Consider the following 25,362-nt stretch of genomic DNA (forward strand, 5'->3'; position numbering starts at 1 on the left):
TAATATTATTCTCCCCCTTTATTTTCTTGGTATTCTCATAATATCCAAGAGTATGCGCAATTATTTTAATGTTGTTTTCCAATTGACGCCCTCATTTATAACAAAATGATGGAAATATTACAACAAAATCAAAAAAAAAAAAAAGCGATCATCAATCGATTTGATTAAAATCAATTTTATTGCCAGTATACTAGATGGCATTAGCTGTATTTTAATAATTTTTTTTATTATCATTTTTTTGGCATTTATTTTTTTTGGCTTTTTCTATAATTGTTTTGTTTTTGTATCAATTTCATTAATCAAATTTCATTGTTTGACAAATATTAATGATGATGATGATGATTAATAATAATAATAATAAAATCGTAATCAATTATCAATTTGTATCAGTGTGGGTATGTTTCGGTGTGTGTGTGTGTGTGTATATATAAAAAGATTCAAAGATTTTCATTATTGTTGTTTCCGTTTCTTTCAGGTAGTGAGATTTTTTTTTTTTTTTTGCTGTAACTTTTGTTGTTTCAATCAGATAAATCATTTGGATTTTTTTTCTGGAAGCAATTATGGTAAAAAAATTACTAAAATCTTAAAGTTAACTGTGATTTAAAAAAAAACAAACAATCATCAATTGATTGGTAATATCTATTGAAGGAAATATAATTTAAATTTATGAGATTTCTGTATCAATAATATGGATTATTGGTTTGTGAATGTGTCAGTGTTTGTTTGTTTATGGTGGGTATTATTGTCAAATTTGATGTGACAAAATCATCAGATAAATAAAAATGATTGAATGACAAAATACATAAATTATCATGATGATAATAAATCGGTAACGAAAAAAGAGAGAATAATATTCTTGATGAAATTATCCCAAAGAAAAAAAAGGATGATAATATCTGAATCTCTTTATTAATAAGTTATTATTATATTTTTTTTTTTTGCATCATGAATTTCATCTATTATCCGATTGATTGATTGACCGATTTTGATCGATTGATATTATTATTATTATAATGTTGCCAAATACAATATGTATGCATATATATTATTAATGAATTGTTATCAGTTAAAAATGGAATATTCCAAACAAAATAAACGAATTCATGTGTAAACGAAACGAGAGAGAGAGAGAGAGAGAGAGAGAAAAGAAATGAACAAATATATTGATAAAATTGATGATGATGATGATGATGTAATATTTTTGATGGATGAATGAACACACTTTTGGGAATTATCAATATATAAATGAGAATCACATATATATTAATAATTCTTATTGTTGTTTGATGATTTTATTTGTTAAAAATTTCTATTGATCAAATTTTTTTTCCATTGTTTTCTTATCATCATTTAAATTGTAAGTGATACAATGATTTTTTTTTCCAGTGAGAGAAAGAAAGAGAGAGAGAGAGAGAGAGAGAGAAAAAAAATACATTCAAATGATTGCCAAATAATAAATCCATGACAGATTTTCGAAATTTTTTCGGAGATACCATTCATGTGAAATAATTTAGATGATGATTAGATTCCATTCGTTGATTATAGTCGATATGTTGATGGATAATATAATGATGATAAGAATGACAATATAAAATAATAGCTGTGCAAGTTCTGTGTACGAGAGTGAATTGTTTTTTTTTCTTCTTTCTTTCTTTTTCGTTAAATTTTTATTAAATTCAGATTCGTTGCAGATATTCTGGATATCAATATGCAATTTGTATGAATTGAATATTTCATTATCTTTATTTTGTGTTCAATATGTAACTATACAGAGTGTGTAAGAGAAAGAGTGAGAAAAAAAAATTATATCCCTTTTTTTTCGTTATATAAATTCAATGAGAGAATCTAATCAAAATTGATGCGCACGGATGCATCCATTTGACCATAAAATAATAATAATAATAATAATAAACAAATTCCATTTTTTTGTTTGCATAATCATGTATTGTGTGTGTGTGTGAGAGAGAGAGATAGAGTTTGTATTTTAAATTTACAATTTTTTTTGATGATATCAATGAATAGAAAAAAAAGAGCAGCCGGAGATGACGGTGAATATTTTAACGATATATGAAAATGTGATAAAAAGATGTTTACGATGATGATGATGATGATCGACTTGTGATTATCAAGATATAATAATGATGGCTATGATGATCATGATCATTTGCACGTATACAGATCAATAGTTCGTGTACACGTTTTACATTCAACATAACAGCACCAATGAAATTTGCAATTACAACGTTCTTTTACCGTTACTTTTTGTGTATTGTAACTGGAATTTTGTTGTTGTTGTTGTTACCATCGCAGATAAAAGAAGCGATTTTTCATGGGAAAAGAAAGAAAGAATAAAAAAAGAATCAGAATAAATGAATTTGGTTTTTTATCATTAAAAAAATAAATAAATTTTCACAAAGTAAACGATAAATGGATTTCATTCGAGAATAATGTGTGCAGGCACATCTGTGTATGTGTTTGTATGTGTGATTAATGATTAGGATTAGTGTAGCATTTGAAATGTTAATGTTAAATAAAAAAATAATAATAATATATAACACTTACCCTCGTCCACAACACATTAGATTACATCCATCAGTTCCTTTAGATGTACGATTACAATAACGTCCTTGTGTACCATATGTACCCGTTTTATTATTATGATCGCAATAATCGGGCGAATCATCAATATATAATAAATCTTCGGCCGTTGGCCTTGTAAAACTAGGATGTCGAACCTGTAATTTTGATCGTTTATTTAAACGTACTTCGGTTGCACCATCATATTTGTCTTTTAAAAAATCGCCAACTTCACGAAAGCTTAATAATTGTTGCCAACAGGTTACAACTGAACATGAACCGCTTACACCATGACATTTGCATGTTGCTCTCGTTTTACGTATAACAGCCTTTGAATAATAATCAATTTTTTTTTATTAGAAACAAAGCCAAACCAGTTGTTGTTGTTTCATAATGTATGAAATTCATTATCAATTTATATTCATTTATACAAGGAAATATACAATTTAAAAATCAATAAGATTTTTTGATCGAAAAAATGAATGAAGAGAAGAAATTTTCAAAAAAAAAATTCAATTACAAATGACATGAATAGATTGAATAATTTAACTTACCCTTCTTCCGGCTTCATTATTATGTAAATTCATCAATTTTCTTGCCAATTCACGTGAACCTTTCTGTAGATTCTTTTCTTTTTCACGAACATCGATAAAACTTTTGGAAAAACGATAACCATAATCAAGATTATCGCCACATCCACCCCAGATCCATTCTTGATTCAATGATTTAGGTCTTGCTGAACGTCCACAACTACAATGTGATAATTGTCCATCACGACATGCACGTGCAATAGCATATACAACACCGGCAGCTGAAATAGCATGTGCAAATGCTGATTCTCGACTGGCTATAATTTATGATCCGATACCATAACCATAACCATCATTAACATTTGTGAAGATCGATATATTCGATAAAAACAAGAAGGGAAAAATCACCAAAATGTAGTAATCATAAGAGATTAGGAGAAAGAAAAAAATTTTTTTTTTTTTTGTAATTAGATCGTAATTTAGTAGCAATTTATTTTTTTTTCTTGTTCATCATTTACGCACGCTGATCAGAGAAAGATTTGAAATGAAGCAGAAAAAAATGAATATCACATTAAATATTGTGAATGGCTAGACTGACTGGTCTGATGTTTTTTTTGGGATTTCGATTAAAAAAAACTATACATACACTACACAAACACACAGTAGTATGAAATTCAATTGATATGATCCAAATTAATGCATATCGAATAGTGAAAAATGAAATTTTTTTTTAATTTTTTCTGTAAATTTTTGGGGTGCAGAAAAAATTGAAATTAACTAAAAATTTTCATTTTCTTCATATAATAATATTGATGATTAGTATTAGATAATGTCATGATTATCTTTTACTCTCTCTCTCTCTCTCTCTCTCTCTCTCTTGCTCTCTATATATATCGATCATTTGTATTACTTTCACCTAGTTTGTTGTTGTTGTTGTTGTTGTTGTAGTTACAAATTTTTCTTTATCCATATATTTTATGATGTTATTTTTTTTTCTTCTCAAATGATTCTATATTTGGATATAATATGTTAATTGTCGTCGTTCATTTGAAAAAAACGATGTCGCGCTACTACGATGTAATGTTTTGATTTTGTGTATCTGAAATTTTTCTTTCTGAAAACCATCTCTTTTAAAAAAAATGTATGAAAATTGATTTTTGTTTCAAGAGAAATCAAATAAATTACTTAGAATAACATTGTCAAGACTGTATTTTTTTTGATGTTATGTTTTAGTATAATCTATCAATTTGTTTCCTGTTTTCGATAATTGATTTGTATTTCTAATATTTTCTCTTACATTTGAATAAATTTTTGTTTTTTTTTTGAAAACAAATCTTAATTATATTGGTTTTTTGATATAAACATAGCCATGATCATTATCATTATGATTTTTAAAAAAAGAAACAAAAAAAAATAATGAGAAGAAACAAGAAAATGGATCACCAAAATATCTTTCACAGAAAATAAAAATTTATTATCATTTTTGTCCTCATTAGATTTTAGATAAACTTTTCTGTTTGTTTGTTTGTTTTTTATCGTTAAAATTTAATTAAAGTATCTTGTTAACTTACCAATATTGAGAACATGTCCAAACACTGAACTATCATCTACTGTTGAACAATTCCATCGTTGACTTTTAAATTGATATTGACATTCATTAATACCTAAACGTGCACCACGTCCAATATGTGGAATATGATCTTGATAAAGATTACATAATTGTGTCTGTCCTTTGCTAAGACCTTTTAGTTCATTGCAAAATAATTTTTTCTTTTGTTGTTTATTATAATCATTATTATTATAATAGTTATTATTGTTAGAATTATTATTTCCGTTTGTACCATATGGTACAGGATTTCCGCCAACATTTCCAATAATACCGGAATTAATTTCTGATGAATCCATTCCATAATGATTATTACCAAACATACTATGGCTTCCGGATCCTGTTGCCGTTGATGTTACTTGTCCAAAACCATTTGTAGACAAAACCGAATTAACACCATTACCATCACCATTAACTAACATATAGGAATTTGGTGACATTGATCCGGAATTCATATTGCCCAATGTATTCAATTCATATGAACTTAGATCCGTTGGATACAATTCATTATTGGTCAATGAGATCCCTTGCATTCCAAGATTTCTATATGAAATAAAAAAAAGCAAAAAGAAATATAATAACAAAACAAATATTAGATGAAAATGAACAAAAAGAAGAAAAGAAATCGGAAAGAGAAAATCGACAAAAGAAAATATGACTATCTATTCCGGATTGTACAAACCAAACAAAAAAATTCAATTAGAATATAATAATAGAATTTATATTATTATGGTTGTAAATTAACAATATAATGATAATAATCACCATTAAATAAATTAGAAATTTGATATTATTGATGAATCATATTTTTTATTTATTTATAACAATTAGCCAAATAAATGATAAATGATGACAATTATCATTATAACATTATAAACATATTAGATTTATATATTTGATGATGATTTAAACATGATAAAAACTAAACGATAAATAGTTAATATAATTATTGAATGAATGAATGAATAAATAATTTTGTCACGATTATCATTATTATATCATCATGATTATACTTGAAACAAAAAACAAAACAAAACAAAACAAGTTGTTTGATTGTTTGTTTTTTTGTTAAACACCCACACATACATACATACATACAAGATAATCATTTTTTTTATCATGATAAAAATCAACAGTATTACTATGTTTTATTTGTTTTGATTTACTTATCATCATCATCATCATTATCATAATGATATATCTTGATATTTACTTTTTTTTCAATTCAAATCCAATTCGATTGGCCTCTCCTTGATTTTTTTTTCTTCTTTTGCTCTTCAAACATCTGGAATTGAATTTTTCCTCTTCTTCAAACAATACAATACAAATCAGACCAAAAAAAAAAAAAAAAATCCAATCAAATCAAGTAGCAACAACATGATAGCCTAATAATTTGATGATGATATGTTCTAGTGATAATTCATATATTCTTATCTTATTTTTGTTGTTGTTTTGTTTTTTTTTTCGAAAACATATAACCTGTGTTTTTGAAAATATATATAAAACATCTTTTTTTTTTGATTCATAAATAAAGATTTACATTTGAAAAAAAAGCAACTCAATCAATCAAATATAACCTTTATTATGTACTTTGGTGCGTGTAGTGATGACTACCTGGAAAGAATGTAATTTCTTTTCTTTTTTTTTTTTATTTACCGAGACAATGTTAGAATCAAATAAATTCAATTCATTCATTGGATTTGATGAGAATTTAATCATTCTATTATAATAACAACAAAATGCGGATGTAATGTATAATTTTTTTTTTTCATTTTAAAATTTTCAATAAAAAAATGGTTGCCAAATAAAATTAACACAAAACAAAGTAATCGAAATTCGATGACTTCTTTTCATGTTAAAAAAAATTCTATTTTCACATGCAAAACATGTGAACAACACATTATTCAAAGTAGATCAATTGATCATCAACATTTAATCTACACACATAAACACAGTCGACCTGTCCAACAAACGACCGGTAGAAAAAAAAAACTAACTAACTAGGTGATTCCTAAATAAATAGTAATCATCATCATCATCATCCTATGTTACAACCAAACTGGCGCCAATCTTAATACTAAAAAAACAAGGCGCCAACAGTTATCTTAGATACAAATAATCAAATCTAATAGATATTTTGGGATATTTGAATATCTTTTCATTTGAAAACCAAGAAAATAAAACAACAGAAAAAAACTGTAGGTGTGTCATGTGAAATTGGATCGTAATGAGAAAAAAAAACCTAAATATTGTTACACATAAACCAAACACCTATTTTTTTCATCAATAACAACAACAACGAAATGATGTCAAGAAAAAAAAACGAAGAAATTTGTATGATGCATAGCGTGTATTCAAGTTATAATCAACCTGTGTGTGTTTGTGGTAAAAATGACCAATCAAAAAGAAAAATATAACAGTATAAAAATACTAAAAAACTTACATTCAAGTAACATGATAATGTTGATTAAATGCAAAAAATATATAAAATAAAATCATAATCGTGTAATCGGATTTCAAAGGGTCTCGGTCAAATGTATATAATCATATTTATATTTTTGTTTTTTGGACATGAAAAATGAAACATTGAACAGGATCATCATCATCATCAACATTGAATCTATTGAGCATCAACAACAAAAAAAACAAAAATGATTATGATGATGATGATAATCAAGCTCATTGTCTACAACCAAAATACCGGTATACATTTCTTTTGATTCATTTTTGTTTCTTGATGTTTAAAAGCAAAAAAAAATGTTATAAAATAAGATGGAGAAACAAGAAAGTGTAAAGATTATAAAAATGATGATAGCATCTGGAAAAAAAAATCATAAGCAAAATTAGAAAATATTTTCCCAGTAAAAAATACCAAACACGTGGTCGTCATTTACTTGTAATCTGATAATTTAGTAGAAGAAAAAAAAACTTATTAAATTTTCCAACTCTCTCTCTCCCCCTTTCTTATTTGAATCATCTTATCAGATAGAATCTCTATACATTTGTTTTCAGTTCTTTTTTTCTTTGATAAATTTATCCATCCTATCTCTATCTTGATTTTTTTTTTTGATTAAATTTTCTCTTGTCCAAGAAAAAAGTTATCGGCATCATTTGTGATGAATGATGGATACAGTTTGAATTGATAGTAGAAAGTATCATCATCATTATCATTATTATCGGATATAATTTTTTTTTTGTTACGAAAATATTTTTAGCAAGTTTCTTGTTTTTTTTTCTTCTTCTTCTTCTCCTATTCACCCGATAAATGAAAAAGGAAAAATCAAATTTGCAATCAAAAGGGAACATTATTATTATTATTACATAATACTATGATACACGTTTATTGTTACTGCAATATGATGATGATGATGATGATGATAATGATAATGATGATCAAACGTATTTTTCATTGGCCTAATTCATTTTTAGGAGTTTAGGTCAACCCGATGCAAACAACAAATTCAATTCTCAATATATTTTTAATTTTGAAATGATGTGAAGACCTTTGGCAAAAAAAACGAATGAAAACAAATGCTGACCAAAGCCAAAACAAAAACAAAAAAAAATAATAATCAATCAATCAAATCATATTTCATTTTGGAGATATTTTGTTTGGAGTAACCACGGATTTAATCTATCCGATACATGACATACACATGAACACACACTGGACATCAATTAATCAAATCTAATTAAGATAATTAACAGCTACATTATTTTCTTTCTTTAATTTCATTATATAATAAATGTAGTTAGATAGATAACAAAACCAAAAAAAATATCGATATCATCATCATTTTCATTATTATTACAAGATAAATGTTGAATAATGGTTTTGTTGTTGTTGATCAAATTAAACAAGATTAAAGATAACAGTTATCAACAATAACATACGTCAACAACAATTGATTGACCAAAAAATTGAAATGAACGAAAAAAAAACATTAAATTCGAATAATGTGAATAAATAAGAAAAAAAACAAAAACAAAAACAAAACAAACCTAACCTAAGAGGTTGATCGGATTGTGTATTAATTCATTTTTTTTCATAAGTTTTCCATATTTGACCGAGATTTTTTTTCTTTCTTTTCACGCATGTTGATTTGAAGATTATGAAATTTTTTTTTCGGGTATACATGATAATAATATTGAATAATATATAAAATGTTTTTTTCTTGGTAAAAGATTATGGTTTTTTTTTGATATGTTCAATCGAAATTTTCATGAAGATTTAGATTAGCTTTTTTTTCTTTCTTTCTTTCTTTGGCTCATATGATGTGTGTTTAATTTGGTTAAGGATTGGAATTGATGGCCAAATTTTTGTTGTTGGTTGTTCTTGTCGTTGTTGAATATTTGAGCCGATCATATTTGATATGCAAAAAAAATGTATAGAGTGAGCCAGAAAGAGAGAGAGAGAAATCTTGCATGTCCAAATCAATTGGAAAGCAAAATAATAATATAAAAAAAATTGGTTGATTTCAACCTTGTTTTCGTTTTATTGTTACCTGAATTATTGAATGATGTTTTTTTTCCTCGAATATATTAACCTTCAATTCAATAAAGTTGTTAAGCCTTTCGTCGTTCGTTCATTCTTTTTGATTGTTATCAGCTTTTTTCTTTCCATATGCCATTTTTTTCTGGTCGGCCGATTTTGTTGTTGTTGTTTTTGTTGTTTGACTTCAATCGATTGATTGACTTTGACCCAAAATTTCCGATTGATTTTCATCAGATTGAATCAATCTGGTGAAAAAAAAACCTTAAATGATTGTACTGATTTTTTTTTCATTTTTTGGTTTCGAATAATAATCGAATGGTAGAAGCAGAAAAAAAATTATTTTGCTTCTTCATCCATAAATTGATGATGATGATGATGACCGAAGAAAAGAAATTTTGTTTTCTCGTTATTTTACAATTATATTGGCCACACAATACATTCATTTTTTGTTTGGGGGTAATATAATCATGTTATTTATCAAAATTGTCCATTTTATTTTTCTTTCAATCTGATATATTGATGATCAAAATCAAAATGAACACATATGGTAGCATTGGTTAGTGGATATAAAACAACAATTCGATAGGAAATAACAAATGATGATGCTTATAAAGCTTTAGTCGTGCATCATCATCATCACCATAATTGCCATCGGATTTATTAACATTGATCGTATTATGGTGAGATTGATTTTGTTTTGATCCTAAGCAATCAAAAAAAAATTGACCTTAAACAAGTATCAACAAACTATTTGGAACCATAATCCATTGGAACAATTTTCTTCTAATACAGATGTCTATAATGAAGATGATGTTAGTGGTGTTAGTGTTAGTGATGGTGGTAACTGTAGATAAATCGATGCTCATGAAATCGATTCAATCATCAAACAATTAAACTACGATAGACTTGTTTTTTTTTGTTGTTGATCAAATCTACTTCATTATCGTTTATTGATTTTTTTGTGGTTGTTGTTGTTGTTGTTGATCTGATAAAATCGACTTTAAGGTCAACATTTTATTCATCTATGTATTTTCATACAAAAAAAAAAAAAAAAAATCCAAATGTTTTCAATGTAATTCAGGTTGTCCAGGTGTTGACCGATAAAGAAAATATATCTTTCACAACAATCAATTGTTATTTATCAACTAATTCAATTCAAATTCTGTTTATCCATTATTATTATTAATAATAAAAAACGATGTATTCAGATTCAGAGATAAGATATTTATTGAATAAAAATCAAGATTTTCCCATTCGAAAAGATTATCATCATAGTATTTTCACTTATCAAAATTTGAATGAAAAAAATAAGGTGACAACAAGATTACATTGGACAACCATGTTTTGGAACAGATTTTTTTTTCGTGTTTCGTTTATTCTTACAGTTTTCATCACTATCATTTATCATCATCATCATCATCATCGTGATTAATCGAGTCAGAGACATTTCATGTGTGTCCGTTGTCCGTTTAATGTTTACTGATTTAAAATTCAAAACAACAACAACAACAACAACAACAAAAAATTCATTTCCAATGAAATCTATTCAATTCAATTGAAATTCATAAATAATAATAATAATGATATACAAATTGATTTCGTTTGATATTATTTTTTTTATGTAAAAAAAATAAAATCTAAAAATTTAATGACTAGGTGATGACAAATAAAAAAAACTTTGAACTTTTTTTCAATCTGAAGAAAAAGAGAAACAAGAAAATACCGTTATCGTTATAATTTACTTTTTTGAAATGAACCAAAAAAAAAAAAAAGAAGAGGGGAACAAATTTTATTCTTTCTTCTTTTCTTTTGATTTTAGTCATTTAACTTTTCTATCATATAAAGTAAATGATAAACTAAATTCATAAGTAAAAAAAAGTAATAACGTAATAACAAAATAAAAGTTTTTTTTGTGTCACTAATAAAAGCTTTTTTGTTGCTGTTGAATAAAGACAAAATACACTTAGAATGAATAATAGTTTTTTTTTACCTGTGTTAACACTTCAATGATGATGATGATGATGATGATGACAATTTTAAGATATTTTTAGTCAATTTTATTCAAAATCAAGTTTTGATTCAACTTTTTTTTTAAATATCAAATTCACAATTTTTGATTGACAATTTTCTTTTTTCATTTCCATTTATATTATCAAATTTATCATGGATAATATCATTATTATTAATTGGAATGATAAGAAATAAAAAAAATAACTGATGATAATGTCCATTATACTGATAATGGATTTTTTTTTCTCAAATTTTGTCGAAAAAAAGAGTCAAAAAAAATAATAATAATTTTGGTTTGTTTGTTTTGAAACCAAATTCCAAAAAACCTTCAAACAAATGTTTATCGATCAAATGTGTTATTATTTGCAAAAAATATTTTGACAACAAATAAATGTTATCGAATATCAAAACAAGTTTAACCGCGAAAAAAATGGTCATTTTTCAATGAATCAACTTCGACCGATATGAAAAGCAGCGAATTGGGTATGAAAAAAAAGCATCTTATATATATTATCAACGTAATTTATTTTTTGTTTTTTTTTCATTTTATTTTGACGATTTAGCACCTTTACAAACGATTTTTTTTTCGGTTGAGAATTAGCATCAGAAAGGAGAAAGAAAAACAAATTCAAACATAGATAAAAGCATCCGACTAATTTTAATATTGCAAAAAATTTTTGAAAAAAAAATTAATTCAGTCTGTATACTGATTATTTTGACTAATTATCGCTATTCATATGATATTTTTGTTTCTTTTTTCCAAAAGGAAAAAAACCACTTGAACCAATCAAAATTTTTTTTTTTGTCGTTAAATAGATAAGATTGAATGGAATTGGCCGAATTTCAAGTGTCGATTTGAATATTTGTGATAAACGATTTTCACGAAAAAATGACCAATTGGAAATACAGTTGGAAAAAAAAAGATTTCAAAACATGAAATTACAATTTGATTGTTGTTCTTTTTGCAAAGAATATGAATATTTTTTTTCATCAACATAATCATTATTCACCGACATTCATTATCATCCTAATCATTATCAAATCAAAATGATGATGATGATGATGAAAACCGGATTTCAGATCATGAAGAGGGTCACAAAGAGACAAAGTGTCACATACACTTATTATGACACAAAAAATGTGTCATAAATGTTATCATCATCATCATTTTTTTTGGTTATATTATCTTCCCCATACTATTTTTTGTTTGTTTGTTACCCGATATTATTTATCGGTGTCGAATTGCGAAAATTTTTTCATCTTGCTTTTATCGGTACTTTCGTAATGCGTTTTATCATCATCATTTAATAACTTTTTAATATTTGTAACATATATGCCACACAAATATACGGAAATGAACATTATGATTCTAAATGAAAGAAATCTTTGCTTCAGAAAAAAATATATCTAACATATATCCTAGATACGAAATAGAAACAAACTTTTTTTTGCTTGCCATTAGATACAACATTATCATCACTATGAATTTACGTGAAAAAAAAATGAAAAAACCAAACAACAACCAAATAACAACCAACAAAATAAAAACATGAAACAAAATTCAAATCAACATTTACACCGGTAAACACACACACACACACAGAAAACATTGATGTTTTTCGGTTTTTTTTGTCTATCGTTGTTGTTATTGTTGCCATTATTCGAGAAGAAGAAAAAAAATTTATGATTTATGTTTTACACACACCCGGTAAAAACAAATAAACAACCAAAAACTAACAAGAATATTATGAATGAGAGAAACAAAAAAAAACATACATTTCAAACCGACAATTCCAGTTTTTGCTTAGAGTATACAGAAAAAAAAACTTGAAAAAATTTGTCAATTTTTTTTTCATTCCATTTTCGAAAAAAATAATATTTCCTTTTTGTTATTCGATAAATACAGCATCGGCTTTTCTATCGAAAAGTAACATGTCAAGAGAGAGAGAGAGATAGGTAAATAATTATTGTCAATCGGGTCATAAAATGGATGCCCAGGAAAAAAAAATACTTCAAAAGTGGAAACAAACAAATTTCTTGTATATTTAGTGTAAAGCAAAAAAGAAAAAATGATGATGATGATAATGAACCAATTAATTATGGCACCCAAATTGATTGCTTAGTAAAAAAAAACTTACTTAAAACTTATATCAACAACAACAACAACAACAAAATGGAAGTGAAAAAGAAAACGGATGTAGATTTCTGTCAAAAAGTTATTAGGTAGAAAGACAAAAATCAAAATGAACAAGACAAATGTGAACACTGAAAAAAATGAGGAAAAAAATCATCAAAAGATTTTTTTCTTTTTTTCGTTGATCATCATGATCAGTATCTTTTTAGTACAGAATTAAATGACGATGATGATGTTCGTAATAAACCAAATACTTTAAAATTTTTTTTCAAAACAAAAAAAAATTGTTCCAGTTTATTTCATTTTACTGTGTGTGTGTGTGTGTGTGTGACTGATGCTTAACTGATGATGATAATGATCGATTCATCTAATTGAGCGGTTTTTTTTCTAACTTTTTCAATGATTAAAAAGAGTAGTATCTTTTCCTGATGTTTAATATCATGGATGTAGCAATTTTTTATGGGGGGTTGAAAAATCAGGAGGGATGATAAGTCATTTCATTTTTGTTTTTTTTTTTTTCATTTGATCAATTTAAAATCTTGAAATTTGGTTTTATCAAAAAGCAAATAAATGAATAAATTCGTAACGAAACTAACAAAAAAAAAGAAAATCTTCATCAAATAAATGTATTATTGATTGTTTGATGTTAGTTTAGCGCATCATCATGATATTGATATGATCTAATTTTGTGATTGTTGAAATATAATAAAACAAAAACAAATGCAAGAAACATTGAAAATTTTTTTAAATAAAACAGTAAAAACAAATTGGTGATTAACTAATTGATTCGATTTTTTTCCCTTTAAATTCATTTAAATCCATTTTATCAATGGGTCAAACAAACAGAAGAAAAAAAACACATAAACATTTTAAAAACGATAAACAACATTCATTCGAGCAAACCAAAAAGAAGCAATTTGAAAATTTTCAAACTGAAACCAATCGATTTAAAATTTTTTTTTTTACTGTAGAAATAGAAAAATTTATATTCCATTTCAAAGGAAAAAAAGAACCTGCCGAAAGTGCCGAAAATCCAAAAACTTTTTTTAAATTGAACGAAAAAAAGCAAAACAAAACAAAAAAAAATTCAATTGCATAAAAAAAAGTCACTCAATATGAGAAAATACTTTTAAAGTTTTATTTCATTTGACGAAAAAAAACTAAATAAAAAAAAAGTTTTGAATGAAGATTTTCTTCTTTCCGACGAAATGCTTTGATTATATTTTGTTTTGTTTAACGACTAGTAAATCCTGATGGAAATAAATAAAAATTTTCTTATCAGAAAATAATATAATATTTGAAAGAAGAAGAAGAAAAAACAATCCGCACTTTTTTCAAACAATTTCAGGCTTTAAATTGATTTGAACATACAAACAAAAAATTGAAAAAATGGCATTTTTGCCATGAAAAATATTATCTGATTCAACATAAACCTTTAACGTTTACGGAAAAAAGACATTAATCATTTAATTTTGGTTGTTTTTTTTTTGATTATCATTCATTCGTTTAGAAACGTAACATTGTTTTTCATTTGCAGAAAAGAAAAATAACATTTTTCATCACACATATATTGAATTTTTACTTTTAAAAAAAGAAGAATCAAACTTAACTGGTATTCAGCTAAAAATCATTCATTTTTTTTGTTTGTTTTTGTTGTATGAAAAAAGAAAAGAATCATGTATGTAGCCATATTTTACATAACAAATACATTCTGATTATGTAATTATGATTATACAATGCATATGTATGATTTGATTTGAATACTAAAAAAGCACAATAAATAATGATGATTACTTGGTTAGGGAAAAAAATAGAAAGAAAGAATCAATGAATCATATTGTTTTTGATTTGATTCTGATGTTTGATTGTTCAATAAATTATCATTATATTTAACATTTTACATGTCATGAATAATATCTATAATGATTATTTCTATTAAAGTATTGAATAATTCAAGAAGAGAAACAAAAAAAAATGATTATTGATCATTAAATCTAATTTATTATTGAAGAGATAGGAAACAACAACAATGATTTTTCTTATATTGATGATTTTGATTATTATTAGTTCTATGATTGACCAATGAATCCAACAACAACAACAACAACAACAGCAAAAATTGAATGAATCAATATTTTTTGTTTTTTTTTCTTCTTCTTGTTCTTCATTTCGGTAGCATCATTGTGCGTATGAAACATCGTAATTATATAATCATCCTTATATATTATAAATAATAATAAGCAATTTTGGCAAAATAATTTTCACTGATTGTGAGTTGGTGTATACAGTCGATGAAATGATATTGAATTTTTTCTTGTTTTGTTTCGAGGCTAGTAATATGTTGTTGTTTTTTTATTCGGTAATCATGATCATCATCATATATATTTATAATGATCATAATCAGTATTAATCATTTTGGCTGTTGAAATCAATGTATTTCATTACCTACTTACATCATTGATAATGATACTATTGAAGATTTTATTGCACCCGATCATAATGTCTGTAATAATGCGTGTAATTTTTGTTTGTCAGAAAATTTATTTATTTGTGATCAAGAAAAATTCACATTGATTGTTCTAGAAATCGAACATTTTTTTTGCTGTTGGACTAAAATTGCTTTGTTGGCTTTTTTTATATTTATTTCAAAACATTTCGATTTCTTTTCGAACATCGAAATTGATGAACCAAAAAAAAAAAAACAAGTTCATGAATTTATATATAGCCCGAAGGTGATCACGATATAATTCTATCATTATATCCAATGCAATCAAATTGTTAAGAGATTGATGAAAAAGAAAATATATAAAAAAAACATTTAGTGGTCGAAAACATTATCATTCTTTGCTCTTTGCTTCAGAGATAATTTGATTTGATTTGATTTGATTTTTTTGAAAATTCTATAATTTTATTCATACGACATTTATATAAATATTGAAAAGGAGATTTTCACTTCTTTTTGTTCTTGTTAAAAAAAACAAACAAACAAAAAAATCAACTTACATCCAGGTACCACCAGTAGCATGTACCAACATGGCCATTTGTAATTGGCCAAATAATATCTGACTTAACAGCCATACGAATAATGATGTTGTTGTTGTTTTTGATGATGATGATGATGATAATGATGATGATGATGTTGTTTTTGTAATTAATAAATACATGATTATGAATGATATTGATGATGATGATAATAATCAAATTGTATTGAATAAGATGATGATGATGATATCAAATAATGTCGCCACGTTGGGCGTCACATTAATGAAATAATCAAAAAAAAAGAATATCTATGATTTACATATACAAACACATTAAAAAAAATCAAGATTCTTATCGTTTTCAATGGATGACAGTGCTGTAATGATCAATGAATCACGACATATCTGAATTAGTTATTAACATAATGATAATTGTCAATATGATGATGATGATGAATAACCTGTCACATACCTATTTGAGAAAAGAAAAAAAACAATAAATATTAGAACTTGGTTTTGAATGGAATCATTTGGAAATAACACACACATACACATTGAATCATAAACAAACATATATCATTGGCCAAAAAATTATGACATACATTTGGTTAAAAAAAAGAAGTAAAAAAGTCATAAAAATATCCAAATTCAAGATTTCAAGATTTCAAATCTATTCATTACAATAACACTACTAAACTATTTATCACAAGGATCTTCTTTGTGTGCGTTCGTGTGTGTTTCTGTGTCAGAAAAGATTCTCATTTGCCTATCAATCAAATGATGAACAAGTTCAACAAAAAAAAATATATTTAATTTTAAACTTTTTTTATTTTTTCTCTTTTTTTCATCACAAGAATTGATCTAGTTAATTCGCGAATTTCCGTCGTCTGATTATGATCCTTAAATTTTTCTTATTTTTTCTTGACAATAAACATTTAGTGATTACCCACCACTTAACCAATATATTTATAATTAATCAAAAGATTATTTTGTAAAGAAAAAAAAATTTATACATCTTATCATTATCATACATTTATCTGACCACGAAAAAAAACAGAGTGAGAAAAAAAAAGATGTTTATAACATTGATGGTGGTCGGTCATCAACGGTGATATGATGATGTTACCGTGATAATCCAAATGTTATAATGATGAGAAACAAATTGCTAATCATCAATTAATCGGATCAATTCGGAATGAATCCCAATTCAATATACACATATATGTTATATATACATTCATTAGAGAAAAAAGTAAAAAAACCATAACAAATTTCTATTTTAAAAAATATTTATATCATAATAACATTGTGAACTTTGTGATTGTTTAAAATACTATCAATTGGATTGAACATAATAATGATGTCAAAGGGGGAAAAAATATTACATTACAATAATGAATTTGAAAAATAATGTAAACTATTATGATGAGAACGAATTGAATGTACTGATGATAATAATAATGATGATGTGAATATCGAATGAAAATTCATTAAAATTACAAATGGAGGGAAGGGAACTGTCATTTGATAAATCAATCGATTCTCATCAAATTTTTATTTAAAAAATGTAACACTGTATATTCAAATTCACATCTAATGAAGAATTTTGATTTTTTAATGTACATCATTTAAATATTCAATTTTATTGAACTTAATTGATTTTTATACGACTTTTTTTTTCTAATGACAGACATGAAACGGAAATCATCATTGCCTACACACACATAAAACACATATATATTTAATTTTGACAACTTAAAATATTCTTATGTTTAATATAAACTAAGAAACAAAACAAAAAATTAGGTCATGAAGTATGGAGGATGATGCAAATAATGTCAAAAAATTTATAAAATCATCAACAAATCAAACATCATTATCATTGGCAGAGTATATAACAAGCAAACCAATCAAATAATGACAACTTTTCAAATAAAATATATATATAAAAAAACATTTCAACAATTTTTTTTTCATTAATTTTTCCTTTTGTGTTCCATTATTTGATGAATGATGTACGGTATACGATTTTTGTTTTTTGTTTTTTTTGGTCCATATTGGAAAAATGTAAAAGAATAAAGAAAAAAGTTTGTCACCAAAAACTATTATTATTTGCTACTTGTTATTGTGTTTTTCATATATCCTGTTATTCACACTGACATAATCACAAAATACACACAATTCAAAAGAATAATGTTAAAGAAAGAAAAAAAAACTTTCTATAAATGTGTACTATAAGGATAGCCTCAAGACATTGATGACAATGATGATGAAGATGACATCTCTATTGTATTCAACAATATATGATTCAAATAGGGAAGGAAAAAAAACACTGTATGAAGCCATGCCGCATGTTTTCACTGTTGTTGTTGTTGTTGTTGTTGTTTGTTGTCTCGCCATCGCAAAAAGAGAGGGTGAGAAAACAAAGAAAATAAATAGAAAATAGATTAGAGATCAGAAGAGTGTGTGTGTGAGAAAAATCCGTAAACACCCTGAAAAAAAAAGATTTTTCAACACCCATTTGAAATTCAAAACATATTTTCAGGGAAAAAAAAAGATTTTGTTGTTGTTGTTGTTGTTGAAATGTGTTGAAAGGCAAACAAACAATAAGGATTCAATGTTTGAACAAATGAGAAAAATTTGGAGAAAAAGTCCAATGAATATCCTGACAATCAATGAATGTGAACTAAAAATTTATTATTGATTGTATGGCGATGAAAAAAAAATTGAAAAAAAATTAAAGGAAGGAAAAAGGAGAGCAGCAACGAAAAAAACTACATTTAACTAGCCTAGAGGGCAGTGAAAAGAAAAAAAAAGTATTTAAAACATGCGGATATAATGGCTATAATAAGTCAATGATAAGTTGACATTGAACATATTATATACCAAATGTCAAAATCTGGAACAATTTGATTCAATGTAACAAAAATGAAAATAATTTTGTCAATACAATTGAATAAAGTTGTTGAATATGGAACAAAATCATCATAATTTGAAAATACAAATAGCTAAATTGTTTTCGGCCAAGGTCAATTTAAGGTCAATATTATATGTGATTTGACCGCAACAAACAAATCAGAGTATAAAAAGGTCATCGATCAATTGAATAGGAAAACAAAATTGATATTTGTAAATGGTTAAAAAAACCAATGACAACGGTGTACTTGACTTTTTTTTGTTGTTCAAATCATCATAATTTAAAATTTCACGTGTTTCAGATTATCATCAGATCATCTGTCATATAAACATAATTTTCAAATGACAATTCATAATTAATGAATGATTTTTTTTTGAAAAATTATATAAAATTATTAATCAATTTCGTCAAATCAAATAATCCGTTTAATTTCCGTTTAGGTCAATCGGTCAATTTAGAATTAATTGATTCGGTATGATAATGATGTTGAACAACAACAAAAAAAAAATCAAATTTGTTGATCAAAATTATGATAATAATTTGATGATGATGATGATGGTATATTATCTAAAATTATGATCCAAAAAGAAAAACTTTCACAACTTGACAACTCGCACAAATATTATCATGATTTTTATCAGAAAAAAATAAAAACCATAAGTAAACGTTAGACTTATGAGTGAATCTGAATCCAAAAAAAAAGAAGAAGAAAAAGATTGACTTGAAAAGATTTTAATGATAATTTTTTTTCTCCCAAAAAAAAAATCCAAATTGATCAAATGATGGTTGTGATTTTATCCATCCATACATTTTTTTTTTTTTGGGTCATTTCAAATGAAAACGACATTTCATCAGTCTGTATATATATTCAATTCATTCATCAAACATCAATCGTGCATTTCTATTAAATTTATTATTATTATTATTTTTGTTTTGTTTTGTTTTTGTGAAAGTAAATTGAATCAACAACAACAACAACAACAACGAAACGAAACGACTTTGATGATCAAAATGGCTATTCGAAATCATTCATTCATTCATTCTCAAGAAGAAAAAGACGAAGAAGAAAAAGATCATTGATAAACTTGATGTGAAAAAAATAAGGAAAATAAATAAATAAATATAAAGAAATAAATCATGCAAAAATTAGATAAAACTACATTTCATCATTTGGCTTGTTATTATTATTATTTGGATTGAAATAGATTACATCAACTTTATTTTTTCATTTGATTCAATTGAATTTCGGCACCACACACACATACACACACATTAAAACGAAATCTTTATATATTTTTTGCTGTTGTCGTTCAAGATTGAAATCCTCTAATCTCAAATCATTTCATTTTATCTTAAGATTGTTCTTTTTTGTTGTTGTTGTTGTTGTATTTTATTCTCATTGAATAATGATGATGGAAAATTGGTAAGAAATCAATTTGATTTTGATTATCAAAAACAAAAACAAAATAATGATGTTTACCGTGATGTGATTTTTTTTTCGATTTGAATTTTTGGTTTCAAAATTAATTTTCTTAAAAAAAATTTAAATTCAAATTTAAAAATTTAAATTCAAATCGAATGGATATCTCACAATCGAAACCGTTTATCGATATTAAAAAAACTGAAATGCGACAGCAAGAGAGAGAGGAGAGAGAAATCGAAATAACTCAGTCATTCGTTTTTTTTCATTACTATTATTATTCAAAAGTCCGCCAAAAATAGAAATACTTGATGTGTGTGTGTGTGTGCGTGTAATGCTTTTATTCCAAAATTTTGTTTTTTTTTCACATTGTTCATTTGTTTCCATACTTTTCCTGATCCATTTTGTAGTGTATGTTACGGTAATTCATCTGTTCTGTTGTTGTTGATCATTGAATGGGAAAAAAAGGGGCCAGAAATTTTTTTTTCTCATTTATTCTGATCACTATCGTTGTAGATGAGATTTTGGATCGATCGATCGATCGATCTCGAATTTGTTCCATTCAATAAATAACTAAAGGAAAAAAATGGACACAATGTGCATGTATATATTATATAACCAGAAAAGAATATATATCTTTTTTTTTGATTCTTTTCTTTCGATTTTATTTGATGCAATAATACAGCAGTTGCATTATTATTTCAGTTTTTTTTGCCTGAAAAAATATGGAAATAATTTTTTTTATTCTTCTTTTTTTTTGCTTTAATAAATGAACATTGAAAGATTGATGAATGATGATGTTCATTCGAAATAAAATGGAAATAAATGAATGAATGGAACTCTAACAAAAGTAAAAAAAAAAAAGAAAACGACAACCTTACCCGATTGCACACAAACCAACAACAACAACAACAACAACAAATCGAATATCGAAGCTAATGAGGAACAAAAAAAAGAAAAAGAAAAAAAAAGAATACTAATAATGTATCAATGTCGTAGACATTGTATCCATTTTGTATTGGAATGAAGTCTAATATATATGTTATCCATCAATTTTTTTGTTTTGCCAAATGTTTTTGGCAAAACAAGAAAAAGTACGAAAAAAAACATACAGTTGGACAATGTTATTGAAAGAAAATGTTATTAATAAAAGTCGTTAAAATCAATTTCATTGATCTTGATATTGCATTTTGTTTTTTGAATTATATAATTTTCATTCAAATAATGTTGGCCAAAAAAAATGATTCGAAGAAAAATTACCCCCAGAAGCAAAACAAAAAAGAAACAAACACACTTCATCACCAAATTGAAAATCATAATAAGTCAAATATAATATCTTGCATCACCACTCTTTTTCATTCATTCATTCATTCATTCATTTCAAACATCTAAAAAATCGAAAAAAATACACTAAAAAGAAAACTGAAATGATCTATTATTTATCTATGTTTTATTTTTAACAAACAACAAACAAATGCTACAAAAAAAAGGAGAATATATAAAAAAAAGTTGTTTGAGATTCAATGAAAAACATTTGGACAAATATAGAGTATGTTGGTGTTGTTCAAATGAAACAGGAGGATGGAATCAAAAAAAAAAAAAAAAAAAAAACAAGACGTGTTACCCTTACAAGGATTTTCTATCCCTTTTTTTCCTTTCGATCAATGATTAACCGAAAACCGGGAAAAAAACGAAATGCTTTTGTTCCAACAACAACAAGAAAAACAACAACAACAAAAATCACAACGGGAAATTCCATGAAAAATTCAATGACGTTGTTATATTATTAGTCAGTTTTTGGTTAAGTTTCAAGTCGGGTAAATTTTCATAATACATTATTCGGATTGGAATGGAAAAAAAAGCATTAACGATGAAAAACATCCATATATAACATCCAAAATTGATAATGAAAATTATTTTTTTTTTCAGTCAAGTTTTTAAATAATATAACATTGAAAAGAAAAGAAAATGAAAAATGAAAATGAAACAAAGAGAACAATACATGAATGTTGAAATGTTGAGAGATTTTTTTTTTTGAATTCAATAATGAACAACAACAACAACAACAATAACCGAAAAATCATCGGACTAATCATTCAATGTGAATGGCAGGACAAACTGTCAACATATAACATGTATGAGAAAAATCCATTTCCCAATGTTACCAATTTTCTTTCCCTTATCTTTCATTGTTAAACATCGATATATACATACATACGTAAACAATGACAATCCAACAAATGTCATTGAATTTTTCATTGATTGAACAAAACAAAATCTCAAACAAAACAAAAAAAATTTCTAACAACAATCATCATTATTATATAATCATACAGATGTGAATGACAGAAGTGAACAAGAGAATATAACAGCAAGCAAAACAAACAACCAATAATGAATATTCTTGGATCAGAAATAACCGAATTTGGTTCAAAACTATTTCGAAATTGAAAAAAATGATAATAAAAGTATTAAACAATGACAAAAATAGAATTAAATCGAATGTGATGTGATTAGTTTCGTTTAGTTTTTTTTATATATATTCCTATTTAATCAAGATAGTATTAAATTTATTTAAAAAAATCAAAAATTCAAAATTCAAAACAAATACAGCAAAAAACAAAAAACAAAACAATAATCTCTAAACAACAACAACAACAACAAAAAACAATCATTTAAGTAGATTATTTGCCATCATCATCATCATCATCGAAATTCGTATTGTATAATTTTCTTCCCTTCTCTCCCATTCGGTAAATCAGTCAAAATGTTGAGAAAAACAATCCGAAAAAAAACATAAAGAGTTTTGTTAAATGGAAAATTTGGCAAAATTATCATTTATTGTTGTGATTTTTTTCAATTCAATTTTATTATGATTATGTTTAAAAATTCATAAATGCAATGAATTATATTTTCATAACAACAATTTCAAATCAGTCGATATTGATTTTTTTTTGTTGTTGAAAAGTTTTTGTTTGTTTTCCGGTTTCTTGGTTACTTCTTTTTTCTTCTAGCCGAAAGATGTTTATCATTATTATTATCATCATTTTTTAAAGAAATAAAATGGTAGAATAAAACAGTTTTATATTTCATTGCTTGCAACAACAACAAAAAAAATGATAAATATTTTGCTTTTTTTTTATTTGTCCACAAGATTATCAACACAATGTGAATGTATGTTTGAGATTTTCATTGACTTTAGAAAATGTCAGAAAACAAAAAAAAATGAAAACAAAATTCGTTTCTTTTTTTTCATTTTTCACACAAAAAGAATTTCATTTTTCGTAATGAATTCTGATTCCGTTTGAAATTTTATATTTCCGAATATTATTATCATTAACAAACTGAAAAGAAAATATATATAGACAGCATGATAGAAAGAGAAAACTTTGAAAATGAAAATTGAAAACAAAACAAACAAAAAAAAATATGAAATCAAATATGAAATCCGTTTACGAGAAAATGAAAAATACGCCAAGGAAATGAAATGAAAAAGAGATGATCATTCATTTCCTCATACCAATAAAGCACACGAAAAAAGTAACTTCTTTCTTTTGAAATCATAACACACATTTTAGCCTTCCAAAACGATTAGATATCTAAACGCAAAATAAAAAAATTTTAATGATAATTTTAAAAATGAAAAAGATTTTTCTAAAAATAAGAAAAATAAAATGATATTAATAACGGCAAATGATGATGATGATGTAAATGGAAAAAGTGAAAAATACCATTTTGGATCCATGTCAAAGGTCAAACTAACTGATTTTATATAAAAAGAAGAAAATTCTGGCCACTAGATGATGAAATTATCAAGAAAATAAATTAGATTTTATTTTCACTTGCCAATAACAAAAAAAACTTGATTAGAATCATTTGTAAGTGGAAAAGAATGAGAAACTAAAGCTTGAGCTTTTGAGTTTTTTTTCATTCCATCATTATTTCCAAACGACAAACAATGAATGCTTTCCATATCTTATTAATTAATCAGAAATGTTCGTTTTAATGAAAAAAAAGAGATTCTATTTTAGCAAATAGTAATCTTATCATCATCATCATCATCATCATCATCATCATCATCATCATCATTGATTTCGTTGTGAAGAGTTTTCATTTGGATTTTTCATTTCTTTTTTTTGCTGTTTTTTTAATTTGATTAAATAACAAAAGAATTTCTTGTCAAATTTCCTGCATTTCCTTTTTTGTTTGTTTGTTGATGGTTAGATTATCATTTTATCTCTCTCTGTGTTTCACTTTAATTTTCTGTAATTTTTTTATTTTTTTCATGTTTGATAAAATTCATCCTTAGCAAAGAATCTTACACTGAAGAATCAAGAGAATATGATTGAATACAAAAACAAACAAACTTATTATATTTGCATTTATTTTGGTTTTGTTTGGGTATTATTATTTACCTATAGTGATTTACCAAGAAAAAACATCAAAAGCTTTATTGTTGATGATGATGATGATGATTTGCTTTCAACAACAGAAAGAATTCAAAGAAGAAAAAAAGATTATGAAATAAAATCAAATGATTGAATCAAAACAAATTGAATAAAATTACATTATTTATTACAATCATTCAAAACACATTCATGCAAATTGTAAACGCTAAACGCATATCGATTCGATAAGAATGAAGAAAAAAATAAGGACAAAATGATTGTCCAAAACTTGTATTTGTATCGA

General features: G+C 25.5%; 1 protein-coding gene across 1 annotated transcript in view; it reads right to left on the minus strand.

Annotated features, from left to right (window-relative positions):
* Window positions 1–716: 716 nt before the first annotated feature.
* Window positions 717–25,362, minus strand: part of LOC113789880 (protein Wnt-5a-like) — a 31,130-nt gene continuing 6,484 nt past the window's right edge. The window contains exons 2-6 of the mRNA XM_075819902.1: window positions 16,356–16,805; window positions 4,679–5,256; window positions 3,132–3,424; window positions 2,563–2,906; window positions 717–2,275 (exon numbers count right to left, since the gene is read on the minus strand). Of these exons, the coding sequence (XP_075676017.1) occupies window positions 2,161–2,275; window positions 2,563–2,906; window positions 3,132–3,424; window positions 4,679–5,256; window positions 16,356–16,516 (1,491 nt within the window). The 5' untranslated portion in view covers window positions 16,517–16,805 and the 3' untranslated portion in view covers window positions 717–2,160. The remainder of the gene's footprint in view (window positions 2,276–2,562; window positions 2,907–3,131; window positions 3,425–4,678; window positions 5,257–16,355; window positions 16,806–25,362) is intronic.

Source organism: Dermatophagoides pteronyssinus, unplaced genomic scaffold (assembly GCF_027571235.1).
Source record: "Dermatophagoides pteronyssinus isolate colony J.1.1.1.1 unplaced genomic scaffold, Derpt_VIB-CSIC_2022.12 sq0005, whole genome shotgun sequence".
NCBI classification, from domain to species: domain Eukaryota; kingdom Metazoa; phylum Arthropoda; class Arachnida; order Sarcoptiformes; family Pyroglyphidae; genus Dermatophagoides; species Dermatophagoides pteronyssinus.